The sequence below is a fragment of the Lactuca virosa genome, chromosome 3 (genome assembly GCF_052849685.1).
Source record: "Lactuca virosa cultivar CGN04683 chromosome 3, Lactuca_virosa_CGN04683_v6, whole genome shotgun sequence".
Taxonomy (NCBI): domain Eukaryota; kingdom Viridiplantae; phylum Streptophyta; class Magnoliopsida; order Asterales; family Asteraceae; genus Lactuca; species Lactuca virosa.
Window position 1 is genome coordinate 64,190,849 of NC_136428.1, and position 15,851 is coordinate 64,206,699.

The 15,851-nt window shown below is 34.6% G+C and overlaps 1 protein-coding gene across 1 annotated transcript; it reads right to left on the reverse strand.

Annotated features, from left to right (window-relative positions):
- Positions 1-219: 219 nt before the first annotated feature.
- LOC145165866 (uncharacterized) lies at positions 220-4,097 on the reverse strand. Its single transcript, XM_079084778.1, has 14 exons — positions 3,785-4,097; positions 3,057-3,130; positions 2,851-2,925; positions 2,687-2,765; positions 2,501-2,565; positions 2,304-2,405; positions 2,120-2,209; positions 1,951-2,025; positions 1,832-1,864; positions 1,658-1,738; positions 1,356-1,403; positions 957-1,019; positions 835-879; positions 220-751 (listed from the first exon to the last, which is right to left on the reverse strand). The coding sequence occupies exons 1-14, from the start codon at positions 3,825-3,827 to the stop codon at positions 605-607; spliced, it is 1,020 nt and encodes a 339-aa protein (XP_078940904.1). The 5' UTR covers positions 3,828-4,097; the 3' UTR covers positions 220-604.
- Positions 4,098-15,851: the final 11,754 nt, after the last annotated feature.

Consider the following 15,851-nt stretch of genomic DNA (forward strand, 5'->3'; position numbering starts at 1 on the left):
GGAGATGGTTCTCCATTTTGGTAGACACTGAAACTCCTTGTCTTGCTTACCCCCTCCTAGCAATTCCATCCCTGATTGAAGCCCCAAAATATTAGAGCTTCAGACCCACGCTTATGAGGAGCCACTGCCCTTATCAGATGAGCCACCAGTAATGGTTGCGTATAAATAAGTTATTATATAGTTGAAACATCAACAACAAAATAACTAAAACATTGTCAATGAAATAATAACAATAAATTCGTATGCCAAATTAAAAATGTTATATTCTCATTATTTTTGAACCATGTGACAAAACATCTATTATAAAGTTGATAACAGAACGAGCAAAGAAAAATGAAAAATCTAAAATTGGATTCAATGATAATCTGAAAATTGTACATAATTTCCAGCTTAGCTTTGACCTCGCCATGCCCAATGCCCAAATACTAAATAAACTAAGCTCTGGCTCTACCTGAGAAATGCCAGGGGACCCAACCCAATCCTCAGAGGCTTGTTTCTGTTTCTATGAGGTACAAAAATATTTATATATATAATAATATAATAATGTTGTCCATTTTGGAAATATTATCATGTTTTTCATTTCATGTACGTTTCACTTCACTGTCTATTTGGATGGAGGACGTGCTCTCGAGAACACTGAACTTATACCCGAAAATGTGCGCCCAAAAACCCGAGAGCTTGTACTTCCATCTTCCGTAATGTTTATGTTCAGCCCCTGTGTTGGACTCTCTACTGCCTTCTCTTGGAAAACCTGCATCGTCATATTCATTCCCAAAACACTCAATAAATTTATAAATCAATAAATAAAAACTTTTTTCGTTGATCAGAAATTACCTTCAAACCAGAGGCAGAAACAGCTGTTTCCAAAGGTCGTTTAGCCTGAAAGATGGAGACTTCAAGTTAGAAAAAAAAAAAAGTTGGTCCAGTCGAATAGCAAAATGGACAGAAAGACCTACTTTGGGAGATACAGGGGGTGATGGTTGTAGCTCTTCTATTTGAACAGGTGGCAAAGATAGAGTCTAACAACACAAACACAAGCGTTACACAGTTAATTGATTTGCTTATTATACTATCCTATCCTATTTATTTTTAAAAAATCCGGTTTTACATTCATTTCTTCCTATTAAAGCATTGTACCTTGAAAAATCTGCCTAATTATAGCAATGTCTTCCAAATACACAATACAACTTTCACTTGTATAATTAAGGCATTACTTAATAACAAATAAATTGAACATACAATGCTGTAATGGAAACAAATTAAACCAGGATGTTTTAACAAACTAATAAACAAAAGTATATTGCTAATTCTTGCATTTAGCAAATCATTGTATTTGTATAAGATTAGAAGTTTACCCTCTGTGGTAATTCAAGAGCTGGCCTTGATGAACTTGATGGGTTTCCCTACAAAAGACAACAAAAATTCAAAATTATTTGTTATAAATGTCTCATTAAGCTAGAAAAAATCGCATGTCAAAAGGAACTCTAATCTATACAGTATTAGTTACAATTAATGAATGTATTTCAACAAATAAGAAGTTGAACATAATAAAAGCTCATCAAAAACCAAAAAGATTATAACAAAAAATATTTTTTCTAGTTGTTTTTAGAAAAATTAAAATTGTAATTTAATTGAAATTGAAATATTTTAATTGTACCTGAATGCGTTCCACAGATGCCTGTTTTTCCATTGTTAATGCAGTACGCAGCAACTTAGCCACTCCTAGGTTTGTGTCATCCTGCAAATATACATCAATAAAACATTTTAATCAAGTCAAAATAACAACTTTGACCTCACTTTGTATATAGCTTTAATCTACAACATTCAGTACCTGTTTCAATTCAATCCTACTCAGTTTACTCTCCTGTAACAAGAATTTATTAGACCACATATCCAACTCAGAAAAACAACATATTGAAACTCACAAAGATAAATGGAAAAGAATCGCACCAGAGTGTAAACAGCATTATGTACAGATTGAACATCTAGAGCAATCACTTTTGTATCCCCACGTATTAAAGAAACCTACAAGTTTTTTTTTAACAAAATATTCCATAAATCAACATAATATTTTACATACAAAACACAAAGAAACTAGCCAACCTTTATCTTGTCGTACCTCCTCTTTTGTAGCAGCAGTAAGTTCTGCAACCTCATCTAAACTACTATCCACACGGTCAATCCTTGTAGATAAATGTCTCTTTGTAGCCTAAAGAACAGAATCAGTAATCCAAATTAATAATAAAAAAATAATAACTAAAACTTGTTTAAACTTTAAATAACAAAGTTTTTAAATAACTTACTGCAAGTGATGAGTAGACAGTGTCAAGCTGTTTAGCTACAGCACTTGTGGCATCAGATAAGCTTCGTTTTGTAGCAAACATCATATCAGGAAGTTTCCAACCCTGTTAATGATACCATATTTGTTAGTTGAAGAAAAACTATGTACAAGTTAAAACTGTAAAAAAGTAAAAATATTAATATATGAGCTTATATTTACCTTCCACCAAACATATCCGTATCCAACAACAACAACAATGATAATGACACCATATTTGTTAGCACCTGCATGAGAAAAAAACAATATATCAAGTATTAGGGAGTAACAAAAGAAACCAATTTTAACATGAATCATTTCATATTAAACCAGAGAATGCACTTCAAATAATAAAAAAAATCAACAAACCTGATGAACCATTAGTGGTCACAATGGTAACAGGTCTATTTGATGCCAGGAGTTGTAGCTCCTGCCTTAGGCTGTTCACCTGTTTAAAGCAAAAAATATAAAACAACAATCCAGTATTTTAAGAAAGTTAACATATCATAATTGTCCAAAATAGACATTCAAACCTGTGCCATTAATGAGTCACTGTGTCTTTTTGGAGTTGATGTAGGCTTATCATCGTTTCCAATCATTTTGAGTACCTAGTAAGAGAGACAATCAATAAACCTTAAATGACGAAATAATAGAAACTAGAAAGAATGATGTTTTATAAAAATACATGATCTTTAACATAGGACAGTAATTAGCTAGCAAAGGGGCTACTACTACTAACCTTTGAGGCACCAGAGAAAACATCATATACGCTTGGCAAGCGTCCTTCTTTAGCAAGAACTGACCCAACAAGGCCTACAAATATACAATCATGCAATTGGTTAGCCCATTTTCCTTTATGTTTTTTCATAGAAATTATGAAAGATACTCTCATCTTCTCCCCTTATTCACTATTCTGATGTTCTTTATCAAATCACAATTATAGAGCTAACAAAAACTGTAGGTTCTGTTAGTGGCTCTTTGGAGAAAACCAACTAGCAACATATACCGAAGGCTACACTGGAAGTTCCTAGTCATCCTATGACTAGATGATTATGCCCAAGAAAAGAAACTGCCACTTTGCATCCTAACAAGGGTTTCATTTTATTTTATTGTTTTTGGCAACTCTCACTTCACCTCTTATACTGTTACAAGAACTGATTCTGTTATTAAAGTACTCCACTACACTCACGCTAATCATCATCACATTCGCATGCCAATTCGATTTAAAACCTAAGCCAAGCTCAAACCCTAGTACCAATGAAAAGAAATTAAAAACAACGCGATTGTATAGTTTTCCTTTCCCACAAAAAGGTTTCATTCAGTGAATCACTCGCAAGAACCAAAAAATTGTAATTAATCATCACCAGTTAAGTACTAGTAACGTTCTTGAATATGGTTGACCAAAAAACTAAGCCGGGGTGATTAGATTAAGAAGAAAAGGTTAACATAACAATCGTGAAATAATACCTGCTCCAATGATTAACGTCAGCTTCCCCAGAGGAAGAGCCATGGTCGGATCGATCAAGTACAAGGTATTATACGAGGACGGTGAGCATTTGTTTTCGCTGAGGGTGAATAAATTAGGAGAGCTTGCAGAACAAGAAGAGTTGAGTCTGATTTCTTGTTCGTTCTTCTAGATAATTAGTCGAAATCGTGGTTCGCAGCTGTTAAGTTATGAAAACAAACCCTAGTTCATGATGGCCTTGCAAGATTGTATTGATGCCCCAACTGCTCGGACCATTGCAGTGACTCTATTCCTTTTCTTCAATTTTTCTTTTTTCTTTTATTATAGAAATCCTCTATTTCCCATTATACCGATATAGTTGCCAATTTACCATTCAATAATAACCAAATGCAGGCCCAACACTTGAAGCCCACTTTGAAGCTTAAGGTGTACCTAGGCTGCCGGGCTAGATGAATCCGGCTTTTGAAAAAAAAAAAATTAAAAAGTTCTTTGGGGCTGTTGGACATGAATTTACCCGAAAAAATTGTAAAACATATTGGTAAAAACAAGCTGTGTGACACGTGAAACGATACGAAGGTATACGTTGTTCATCGTATAACACGAAAACATTAATTTATACACACATTGTCTAACCATTTTTTAATCAAGGAAAACATGCATTTAGTTCTTGTTTATACATGTCTTGTGTCGCGTGTATATATATATATATTTTAGTTCTTCTTTATACATGTCTTGTGTCGCGCGCGTGTGTGTGTATATATATATATATATATATATATATATATATATATATATATATATATATATATATATATATATGTTTATTTGTGTCGCATCTCACATAAATTTAATTCACGTTTTATATGTGTGTTTAAACACGTAAATTTGTCTTATATGTGTGTTTAAACAGGTAATTTTATGGTCGATACATATAGGACACAAACACAAATTTAGAAATTGTGTTGACACGAATAGACAGTAATAAAGAATTTAGAAAACCGATACACACGAATATATATATATATATATATATATATATATATATATATATATATATATATATATATATATATATATAGGGCTACGATCATTTGTAACTAGCATCTATAGTGTAACCGTATAACTAAATCTTAGTCATTGGATCAATGAAAAATAAATCATTCTTGAAAGAATATTATTATATTTATTATTATTATTATTATTTTTTAAGAATTCAAATTTCAAAATGTCTTAGGGGTAATTTGGATATTTTGTGTATCTTTATTTTAGGAAACAAACTAATGAAATCCAGATTTTTAGTAATAAATTTATTGTTGTTATTTACATTAAAAACAATTCATTTATTTAAGAATCATTCTAGAAACAATTTTAGGAATTGATTTTTTTCTGTAAAAAACACACATTCTAGGAAAATGATTTCAAATACACAATCTTGACAAAATAGATAAATGTTGTATATATCCTTGAAAGAATTACATTAAAACCGATACATTGTTGAACGAATTACAAAAAAAGTTTTATACATCCTTGAAAGAATTACATTAAACATTGAAACATTCTTGAAAAAAATACATAAAAAAACAAACAAGTTCTTGGGAGATTGCATTCTTGAAGAATAACAAAGGAATAGGAGGAAGATTTGGTGGGTGGTTGTTTGACGTTAGCTTTGTCGATTTTATTTTGTATTCTTCAAGAATCTGAACATCAAATTTTCTTTCAAACAAATTCACAAATACTTGTTGTTCAACATAAATTGAATCAAAGCCCAAGCATAAAAATATTCAATCTTTTTAAATCGATTCAGTTTTTATAAATTAGAAAACGGGAAAAAAACAAAAAAAAAAACATTTTCAGAATTATAATTTGATTTTAGATATTGACCTATTAGAAACAAAAAAGAAAACTTTTTTCAAAATTATAATATGATTTAGATGAAAACAATAATAAGAACATGGTCTAACAGAGTATACATCAAGAAAAAACGATCCAACCCAATCACATTCCATTTTTCCACTTGATAATTTGAATTCTTGAAAAAAACAAGAACATGGAAGACAATGAACATATATTAAGATAGAGATTGTGTTGTTCACGTTATACCTGTGCGATTCATATGAAGAATACCCTTTCTTTTTTGCATATTAACTGATCAAAGTTACTCTCCCGGTGAAAAAAAATTAATGGAAATAAATAAAGGATGCACAATGTAAGATTTGTTCATATAATCACTCCACTAAATCCATAAGAGAACATTATAATCACTCCACTAAATCCATAAGAGAACATTCCACGTACCCAAAACCCCAAATTGAAAAAAAAAAATCAAATTTGATGTTATATAACATGACATGTGAGTAGCAAATTCATTAAAAGCATATAAAGAAAAGAATATAAATTAGTTGTGAATTAGATGAAAATAATTAAAAGTATAAAATATTACATCGATTAGATGCAGGAAATTAAAAAAAAAAAGCAGAAATTCAACCATTTACTGTGAAATCTTACATAAAGGTAGCAAGTAAATTAACAGACCGTCTGTAAAAGAACAGAAAAGAGAGATGAAAATACTTGTTAATCGCCGGAGACATGGTCGTCGGAAACAGGAAAAAAAGTAAGTGGCGGCCTGGTGGTGATGTGAGTGACAGATAGATAAGGAGAGACATGAAATCGGCAACAGAGAAGGAGAGACAATGGTCGCCGATAGAGAGAGTGAGTGAGGACGGAGTGATCGACGAGAGGTTGTAGGCGACGATGTGGTTGGCTTGCCGACAACGATGATATGATGAAGATGAGGGATGAAGGACTTTATTCAACTTCCCTAACTATTAAACGTGATTTTCTCATACCTAAATTAAATGTATTAATTTTTTGGAAATTATAATTAAATTCTACAATTTGACTAATTTGCCCTTTTATGTTTAGTTTAACCTAATCTAAAATTATTGGTCCATATTGTGTTATACAGTTACACAATACATGTCCATTTACATATATATATATATATATATATATATATATATATATATATATATATATATATATATATATATATGTGTGTATGTGTGTGTTTGTGTGTGATTTCAAAACTATGTGATGTGTGTGTTGTGTATTATATACCTGTTAAAAAATAAAAGTTTGTTGCTTATATAAATAATTAAACCCAAACCAATAAACCAGTTACATATGTTTTATATTGGTAAAATCTTTTTTGATTGATCTTCAATTTTCAAATTATAAGGAAAAGTTGTTTTCCAATTATTCTTTTGGTAAAAAATAAAATAAAAGACCGCAAAAAATCGAACCACACAGTTTCTAAACTTCACAAACCGAACTTGCGGTTTTCAGTTCGGTTTTGGCCAAAAACACATCGAACCGCACCATGTTCACCCCTACATGGTGTTATGCACGTCGAAGTGATAGATCGTGGTTCTGGCTATGCTGCTTGATGTGACATCCCCAAATTTCTCGGCCAGAAAAGACCGATTTAGTATATGCTTTTAAAATAAAATCAGAGTAATCTTTTAAAAGATGTTACGGAATTTGTCCCCAAAACAAAATATGATAAAATTTGTCAAATCATTTCTTAAAGAAATATATTTTTCATTTCATAACAAAACCTCGGGATGTCATGTTCCGATACAGACCAAAAGCATAAACAGTATATTATAAGCCTTACAACAGTTATTTACGACTACTGGCCTATAATCCAAAATCTCTCGCCATCGTCCATCTATGCACTTGTTCCATTACCTGTAATAATATAAAAAGTTGAGTGGGTCAGGCTTGGGAGTCTGATGAGCATATAGGGTTTCAACCTACAAATAATAAATTTATTAATTTCATCAACCAACAATAAATTTATTTATTATGTTTAAACATCAAACAATCAACCCAATTTCTCATCCCCATTATCTTCTTTATTCTTAAAGATCTTAAGAACATTTGTCCTCCATTCATTCATTCCTAAGGATTATTCTAAGGAATAAGCACGAAGTCCATCGCTGCCCGAGATTTATACAACAGGCACTAAGTCCATAGTTGCCAAGGTAACCAAAGGAATAGGCACGAATTCCATCGCTGCCTGAGATTTATATGACAAGCACTAAATCCATAGCTACCAACGTACATCTATACGGTACTAAATCCATAGCTACCGACGTACATCTATACCGTCTTTCATCCCTCATTCTTTATCTACCCATGTTTTACCGAACATATTTGTAGATATAAAATACATATACAGTTTAAAATCTGTATAAAACATTCGTTCATCTACCCATGTTTTACCCAACATTTTTATAGATATAAAATACATATACATTTTAAATCATTTAAAACTTGTATAAATCATTCATTCAACATCCATCTCAAATAAACAAACAATATATATTCACATAGCACGTATTTTATATAAAAAACTTCATATCTATGTGTAAGATGAAAGTGACTTTACACTCACTTGATTTAACGATAATCGGGCAGCACTTCGTTTCTTAAAACGATCGTTTCCGATAAAACCGGGATGTTTTCTCAAAAACCGGGCTTCACGCGGGCATAGTTTCGGCTCGAAAACTCTTTTTCTCGGGATCTTCGGGCTCTCCGGGACTTGCTTATGATGCTAGAATGATAAAATAGGCTTAGGGGTAATTTTTGCAGTATAGAAGAAAATATAGGGTGGGAGAATGGAAGTTTGCAACCTAAAATCGGATGGCATCGGGTGCTATTTATAGTGCCCGAGGCTCAGCATTACGCTGGGCGTAAATATGGTGTACGATGGGCGTACTGCTCATCGGTGCCCTACGCGGGGCGTAAGCCTTCGTACGTTGGGCGTAGGGTGATGTGTGGCATCAGACGTGTCGATGGTATAAGATACGTGTCACATGCGAGGAAGTAGGCAACGTGGCCAACTCCGGATCACACACACGAGTACGCTGGGCGTACTCCGAATTTTCAAACTTCAAAAATTCGTAACTTTCGCATACGAACTCTGTGTTTGACGTTCTTTATATTCACGCGTAGGTGAGACTATGCTCTACAACTTTCGTTTAGACTCCGTCGGCTAATTTTGACTTTATTTTTAAAGTTATATTTTTAACAGGCCGGGACAGGAAAAGTCCGTTAAAAATGCATAACTTCTTCATCCGACGTCCGTTTTCGTCTGTCTTTTTACCGTTGAACTACTATCAACAAGATCTTCGATTATCGTTTAGGTTGTTTCGGCTAAAAATCACGTGATCTAAAATTCAAGTTTCGGGCTCCATACTGCTAAGCCGAAACTTAGAAAAATCATAACTTCTTCATACAAAGTCTGATTTGGGCGTTCTTTTTATGCACGCTCTCGTTTTAACGAACACTACGACTTTCGTTTAGATCACTAATGCTAAAAAGCACATTATTTTAAATTCACTTTTTACGTCACACAGCGTCGTGTCGGTTCTGTCGTGAAACTTCGACAGGTCATAACTTCTTCGTTATAACTCGGATTTCGGTATTCTTTTTATCTTCGGAATCCTTGTTTCAACCACTACAACTTTCTTCATAGATATCGGCTTTATCTAATATTTATTTTCGACACTTATTTTTATCCTTAATCATAATAATTAAGTTTAAAGCACATAATTCATTTTTATTACTTCAAAACGAGTTCCAATGGTTGACCTAGACTATTATATCATCATTAATGCTTAGCCCAGAAACACGGGCGTTACAATTCTCTCCTCCTTAGAATGATTCCGTCCCCGGAATCATACATCAGCAAACAAATACGGATAGCGACTCATCATGTCACTCTCCATTTCCCAGGTGAGATTTGGCCCATTCTTATGTTTCTATCGCACAAGGACTAAATCGTCCATCTTGTGTCACAACTTCTTAGTCTTACAGTCAACGATTGCCTCTGGTTCTTCGATTAACCTCTTGTTTTCATCCAACCTTAATTCAGAAATTGGAATTATGTCGGGAACTTCTCCCTTGAACTTTCTCAAATAACACACGTGGAAAGTGTTATGAATACCATCTAGTTCTTCTTGCAATTCCAGATTGTAATCTTGGTTCCCAATCCTCTGAAGAACTTTAAATGGTCCAATAAACCTTGGACTTAACTTTCCCCAAACCATGTAACATATTCATCTTAGTCGGACTCAATTCGATAGGCCTTTAGGGTCGGAATATCAATCATCTTCTTAGTCATTATCGAAACAATGGTAAGGACGCACTTGAATAAAAATGAAATCAATTACTAGTTTCTTGGTAACCTTGTGACTTTCCCTGATCCAAGTGTGAGTCCTATGCTTCCGGTAGTATATATCTCTACTACTATTCACACCTACTCATACTCGTCCCAAGTATTGTCTCGTAGTTTTTCCAAGTCGCCATACAAGAAAATCAAATAACCATTTAACATATGAGATAACAAAACCAAGTTTTATATTACTTATTGATATGATTACACCGATGTTCATGTTTAATCTATATTATGCCTTTAATAGGCTACACCACAGGATACTAACTGCATGGCTACTTTATATCTTGGTTTTGGGAATATAAGGTCCTTACTCCTGATCCCTTTCATTTCCATCTGCTTCGTCAAGGATCATTTGGAATGCCCTTGGTTTTGGTTTTGGTGGAACATTGGGCCTTGCTACTTCATTTTTCTTCGGGTAGTCTCTAGACATGTGCCCCTTGTCTCCGCATCCGTAGCATACTTTATCATTATGTGTACAATCCTTGGAATAGTGACCGATCCTCCCACACTTGTAACAAATCACTTCTTCGCCGCATTTCCCACAATGCTTCTTCTTGCACTTATCACACCATCTTGCTTCGCCTCTTCCTCCTCGAGACTTCGAAAATTTTCTTTTCTCATTGGACCCTGAAGTTCCTTCAAACTTTCTTTTCTCGCCAACTTCAACCTTGTTGGCGGCTCTTCCCTTAATCATATCTTCAACAGATTTGGCAGCCCGGATAGTTGCCTCCAGAGTAAGTGCCTGACGCACTGGCACTGCATACTCCCATGGAAGTCCCTTTGCGTACCTGTCAATTTTTGTCAGCTCGTCTGGGACAATACGCAAAGCAAACTCCATTTTGTCTGTGAAGTTATTGGTATATTCATCGATGGACATGCTTCCCTTCTTTACTGTCAGAAATTGGTTCTCTAACTCAAGCACATTTTGGGCCGAGCAGTACTTGCGCTTGAAATGCACCAAGAACTCTACCCAAGTTAGTTCCAGTGGCTCATTAGGGCTTAGGGTCTTCCCCAGAGTGTTCCACCAGCGGACAGCTCCACCTCTGAACTGACGCACTGCAAATGTGGTTTGTAACTTGCCTTGACAACCACATGTCATGAAAGCCAATTCCATTTCCGAGATCCAATCCGTTACTCCGACAGGATCTTCTTTTCCAGTGAAAGTTGATGGCTTTCAAGTCATAAAGTCTTTATACTTGCATCCATTTCTCTCCACTCCATCCTCGTGGTTATTCCTCCTAACCACAAGCGGTTCAGTTTGATCAACAGATCTACTGTAATTTCCTTCCTCTGACTGACTGTCATTTAACTCAGGTTGTTCAATAGGCATTGAAGGTTCATCCCTGTTGTTCAACAATTGTCTCATTTCTTCCCTCTGTTCAACCATCATAGCCCAGATCATGGCTTGAACACAAGCCATTGTGACTGGATCTGGTGCAACTTCTACCACAGGTACCTGCTCAATCACTTGGGGTTGAGGTTGCTGATTTCTATTTGCATTTCCAACTCCACTTCGGGTTCTTGTCATTTCGATCTATATACCAAATAAGGCGAATTAGATCTTTATTCACGATAGATTTTTAAATTCTCCTTATCACTCCAAAACGTTTACATGCTAGTTCTAATATCGTAATCGTATGCTTAGAATCCTAAACACGTAAGGTTTCCAGATCCGGTCGACAACAGACCATAGATCCGAACAAATAATGGCATATATGGAAAACATATAACATTTAGCACATTAAAGCATTTTAGGCATCTTTCTTAATATATACTAGTGCTCGTGTCTAAAATATTGTAGACACTCATCTCACAATCATCGCTTAGCATTCTAAGTTTAAGTCTAGAAATCCTACAAATTCCTAGTTCGCTTAAACTAATGCTCTGATACCAACTGTGACATCCCCAATTTCACGGCCAGAAAAGACCGATTTGTTTATGCTTTGTTTTATAAATCAGAGTGATCGTTTAAAGAAAACGGTTGCGGAATTTGTTCCCAAAACAAGATATGATAATAACTTATCAAAACATTTCTCAAAGAGAATGTATTTTTATTTAATAATAAAACCTCGAGATGTCATGTTCCGATACAGACACATAAGCATAAACATATCATACATTCATTTACACTAGTGATTTACATCTCTTTTAATCTCTCAGTGAAATGGGTCTTCGCATCGATACCTGTGATACAAAGAAAACTGAGTGGGTCAGGCTTGGGAGCCTGGTGAGTATATAGGGTTTTCAACCCACAATAATACATTTGTTATATTCAATCATTAAACAATCAACCCAAACACCCATCCCCATATCTCCTTTATTTCTTAAGGGTTTACCCTAAGAATCAACTATCCTTCATCCATTCATTCTAAGGATTTATCTAAGGAATTGGCACGAAGTCCATTGCTGCCAAAGTTTATCTATCAGGTACTAAGTCCATAGTTACCAACATTTATCTCTCAGGTACTAAATCCATAGCTATCAGGCGCTAACTCCATAGTCACCAAGGTTTACTTAACAGTAGGCGCTAACTCCATAGTCACCAAGGTTTATACAATAGGCGCTAACTCCATAGTCACAAAGGTTTACTTAACAGTAGGCGCTAACTCCATAGTCACCAAGGTTTATACAATAGGCGCTAACTCCATAGTCACCAAGGTTTACTTAACAGTAGGCGCTAACTCCATAGTCACCAAGGTTTATCTAATAGGCACGAAGTCACATCGTCGCCAAAGTTTATACAACAGGCACTAAGTCCATAGCTGCCAAGGTTTATCTAATAGGCACGAAGTCACATCGTCGCCAAGGTTTATACAACAGGCACTAAGTCCATAGCTGCCAAGGTCTATCTATACGGTACTAAATTCATAGCTACCGACATACATCTATACCGTCTTTCATCCCTCATTATTTATCTACACATGTTTTACCGAACATATTTGTAGATATAAAATACATATACAATTTAAAATCTGTATATAACATTCTTTCATCTGCCCATGTTTTACCCAACATTTTTATAGATATAAAATACATATACAGTTTAAATCATTTAAAACTTGTATAAATCATTCATTCAACATCCATCTCAAATAAACAAACAATATATATTCACATAGCACGTATTTTATATAAAAAACTTTATATCTATGTGTAAGATGAAAGTGACTTTACACTCACTTGATTTAACGATAATCGGGTAGCACTTCGTTTCTTAAAACAATCATTTCCGATAAAACCAAGATGTTTTCTCAAAAACCAGGCTTCACGCAGACAGAGTTTCGGCTCGAAAACTCTTTTTCTCGGGATCTCCGGGCTCTCCGGGACTTGCTTATGATGCTAGAATTATAAAATAGGCTTGGGGGTAATTTTTGCAGTATAGAAGAAAATATAGGGTGGGAGAATGGAAGTTTGCAACCTAAAATCGGATGGCATCGGGTGTTATTTATAGTGCCCGAGGCTCAGCATTACGTTGTGCGTAAATATGGTGTATGTCACACCCCAGCCATCGGCGGAAACACCGGGTGATGTAACGTTATTCTTCGTATCATAGTTATATAACATACATCGAACAGTACTAAAGAAAATACATACCTTTATTGATAACTGAAAGTTACATAACTGTTTTTCTAGGACCTATTACATAATATCCGACTATGGCATACTTCTTAATGAACAAAAAGGTAATAGTAAAACTTCTTCTGTTCGAATACATACCAGCTTTTTAAGTTAACACATGCATTTTGAAATACGTCAACATAAAGTTGGTGAGTCCACAAGTTTTGACTCCATAAAATAATACATTTTCCACGTTCAAAAGTATAGTTTTGAAAGTATCATTTTGACTCTCCAACATTTAGTATGTATATTAGGTATAATAGTTTACTTATCAATTAAGTGTTATACCTAAACATTCCTTAACCCCAAGGTATAAGTAGGGGGAAACTTATACTTAACACTAATACTTGTATACGACAAAGTATAATGTTTCTAACAATTTGTTACCATGAGCCTGTAACCGCGACTGTGACATAATACCTCTGATAAAATAGACTCATGATTTACCATGAGAACAAACACACTCATAATTTACCACGAGAACAACACCGTACGCTTCATCGACGCCAGAACAATGACAAGTAAAATGATAGTCCATCACTCGCTTTTGGTTGACTGTAGCTAACAGTCACAAGTGGGGTGGTCAACCCGTATACTAATTATACACGACTTCCTCGCTCACACGGGATTAACGGTTACAGTTCAGAGGATTTCCGCTAAGATCCCCAATCTTAGTTGATGAATACAATTACTCATGTAGATATCAACGGCTTCCTATCGCTCTAACAACAAAAGCATTTTCATGTCTAAATCCCTAAGTCACTAGACTATGCTTTTAAACATTACTCCTAACTTCATAACATTTAGGCAGTATAACAACTATATCTTGATGTAAAACCAGGTTTTATCTTGACCTAAAACCAATAATAACAACATATAACGTTCCTAGTTTTATCTTGACATAAAACTATCAATAACAATACTAACTTTTATCTTAACATAAAACTAACAATAAGAATATATAACATATCCAGTTTTATCTTGACATAAAACTAATAATATCAACATACTTTATAACTTAACATATAGAACTTCCGAATATAACTTCGGAACTATATCGCACACAACATATATATAGAATCCTAAGTATAACTCAAGATCTACATTAGTAAAACAACATGCTAACAAGTTGATAATAGTTGTATATATTCAAAATATTATATTTAGAACAACTATACCTCGACTATTATAACTATATACTATCATATAGACATAATAATAACGTATATATAACTTCTAGCATGCGTTTTCCCCCGAAATATTAGAAAGTGGGGCCGTGAAACTCACACTAGTAGCGTGATTTTATGTAATCTAAGCAGAAACAGTCAGCGTACAAGGTCATCGGGGCTTGGGATGCAAGATAGCCTCAGCAAAGGAGAGAGGAGAAAGAAGTTTAGGTGTAAGAATAGCTGAAGTCGGACTTGCTATTTATAGTAGGGATTTTGGACCCCCACGTCATGGGTTTTACAAGGCCCACATCGTGACTTAAGATCTTATCCCCGTAGACTTGCCATTTGCGTCCCTAGCTTCGGAAGGTGGCCATGTGACTCATCACGTCGTGGGATATCTTTGCTCACGTCGTGAACTTGGATCTTATCCCCTCGCAGCCTCGTTACACACCTTCTAGATTCCGAGATGTGGATAACTGACTCTTCACGTCGTGAGTTATGTGCCCACGTCGTGAACTCAGTCAGATTAGGGTTTCTGACAACTTAATCTTCGGAAGGTCGTAACTTTCACATACGAACTCCGTTTTTGACGTTCTTTATATGCACGCGTAGGTATTTACAAGTACTAAAACTCTATTTTAGACTCCAATAGCTAATTCTAAGTCTATTTTAAATTCCTCTTATTATAGAGATTTATAGTGTTCGCTTTATCATAACTTCTTCATGCGAAGTCAGATTCAGACATTCTCTATATTTTTGGAATCGTATGGACGTATACTTTGAGTTGTATCATAAAGAAAGTTAATATTTATATTAGAATTTATTATGAACTACATAGCACTCTTATCACATTACTAGTTTAACAGAATCACATTACATGATTGGTATAATCACATGTGATTGTCTATTGACCTATTTTGACTAGTGTTACAGTGTACGCTGGGCGTACTGCTCAGCGTTGCTCTACGCGGGGCGTAAGCCTTCGTACGCTGGGCGTAGGGTGATGTGTGGCATAAGAAGTATCGATGGTACAAGATA

Excerpts from the sequence above, each read along its gene's own strand:
- LOC145165866 (XM_079084778.1), bottom strand. The coding sequence starts at position 3,827 with ATGGCTCTTCCTCTGGGGAAGCTGACGTTAATCATTGGAGCAG. Across the intron at positions 2,210-2,303 it reads CTGTCTACTCATCACTTGCA|GCTACAAAGAGACATTTATC; the intron begins GTAAGTTATTTA and ends TCTGTTCTTTAG. Across the intron at positions 752-834 it reads TTTCTGCCTCTGGTTTGAAG|GTTTTCCAAGAGAAGGCAGT; the intron begins GTAATTTCTGAT and ends ATGACGATGCAG.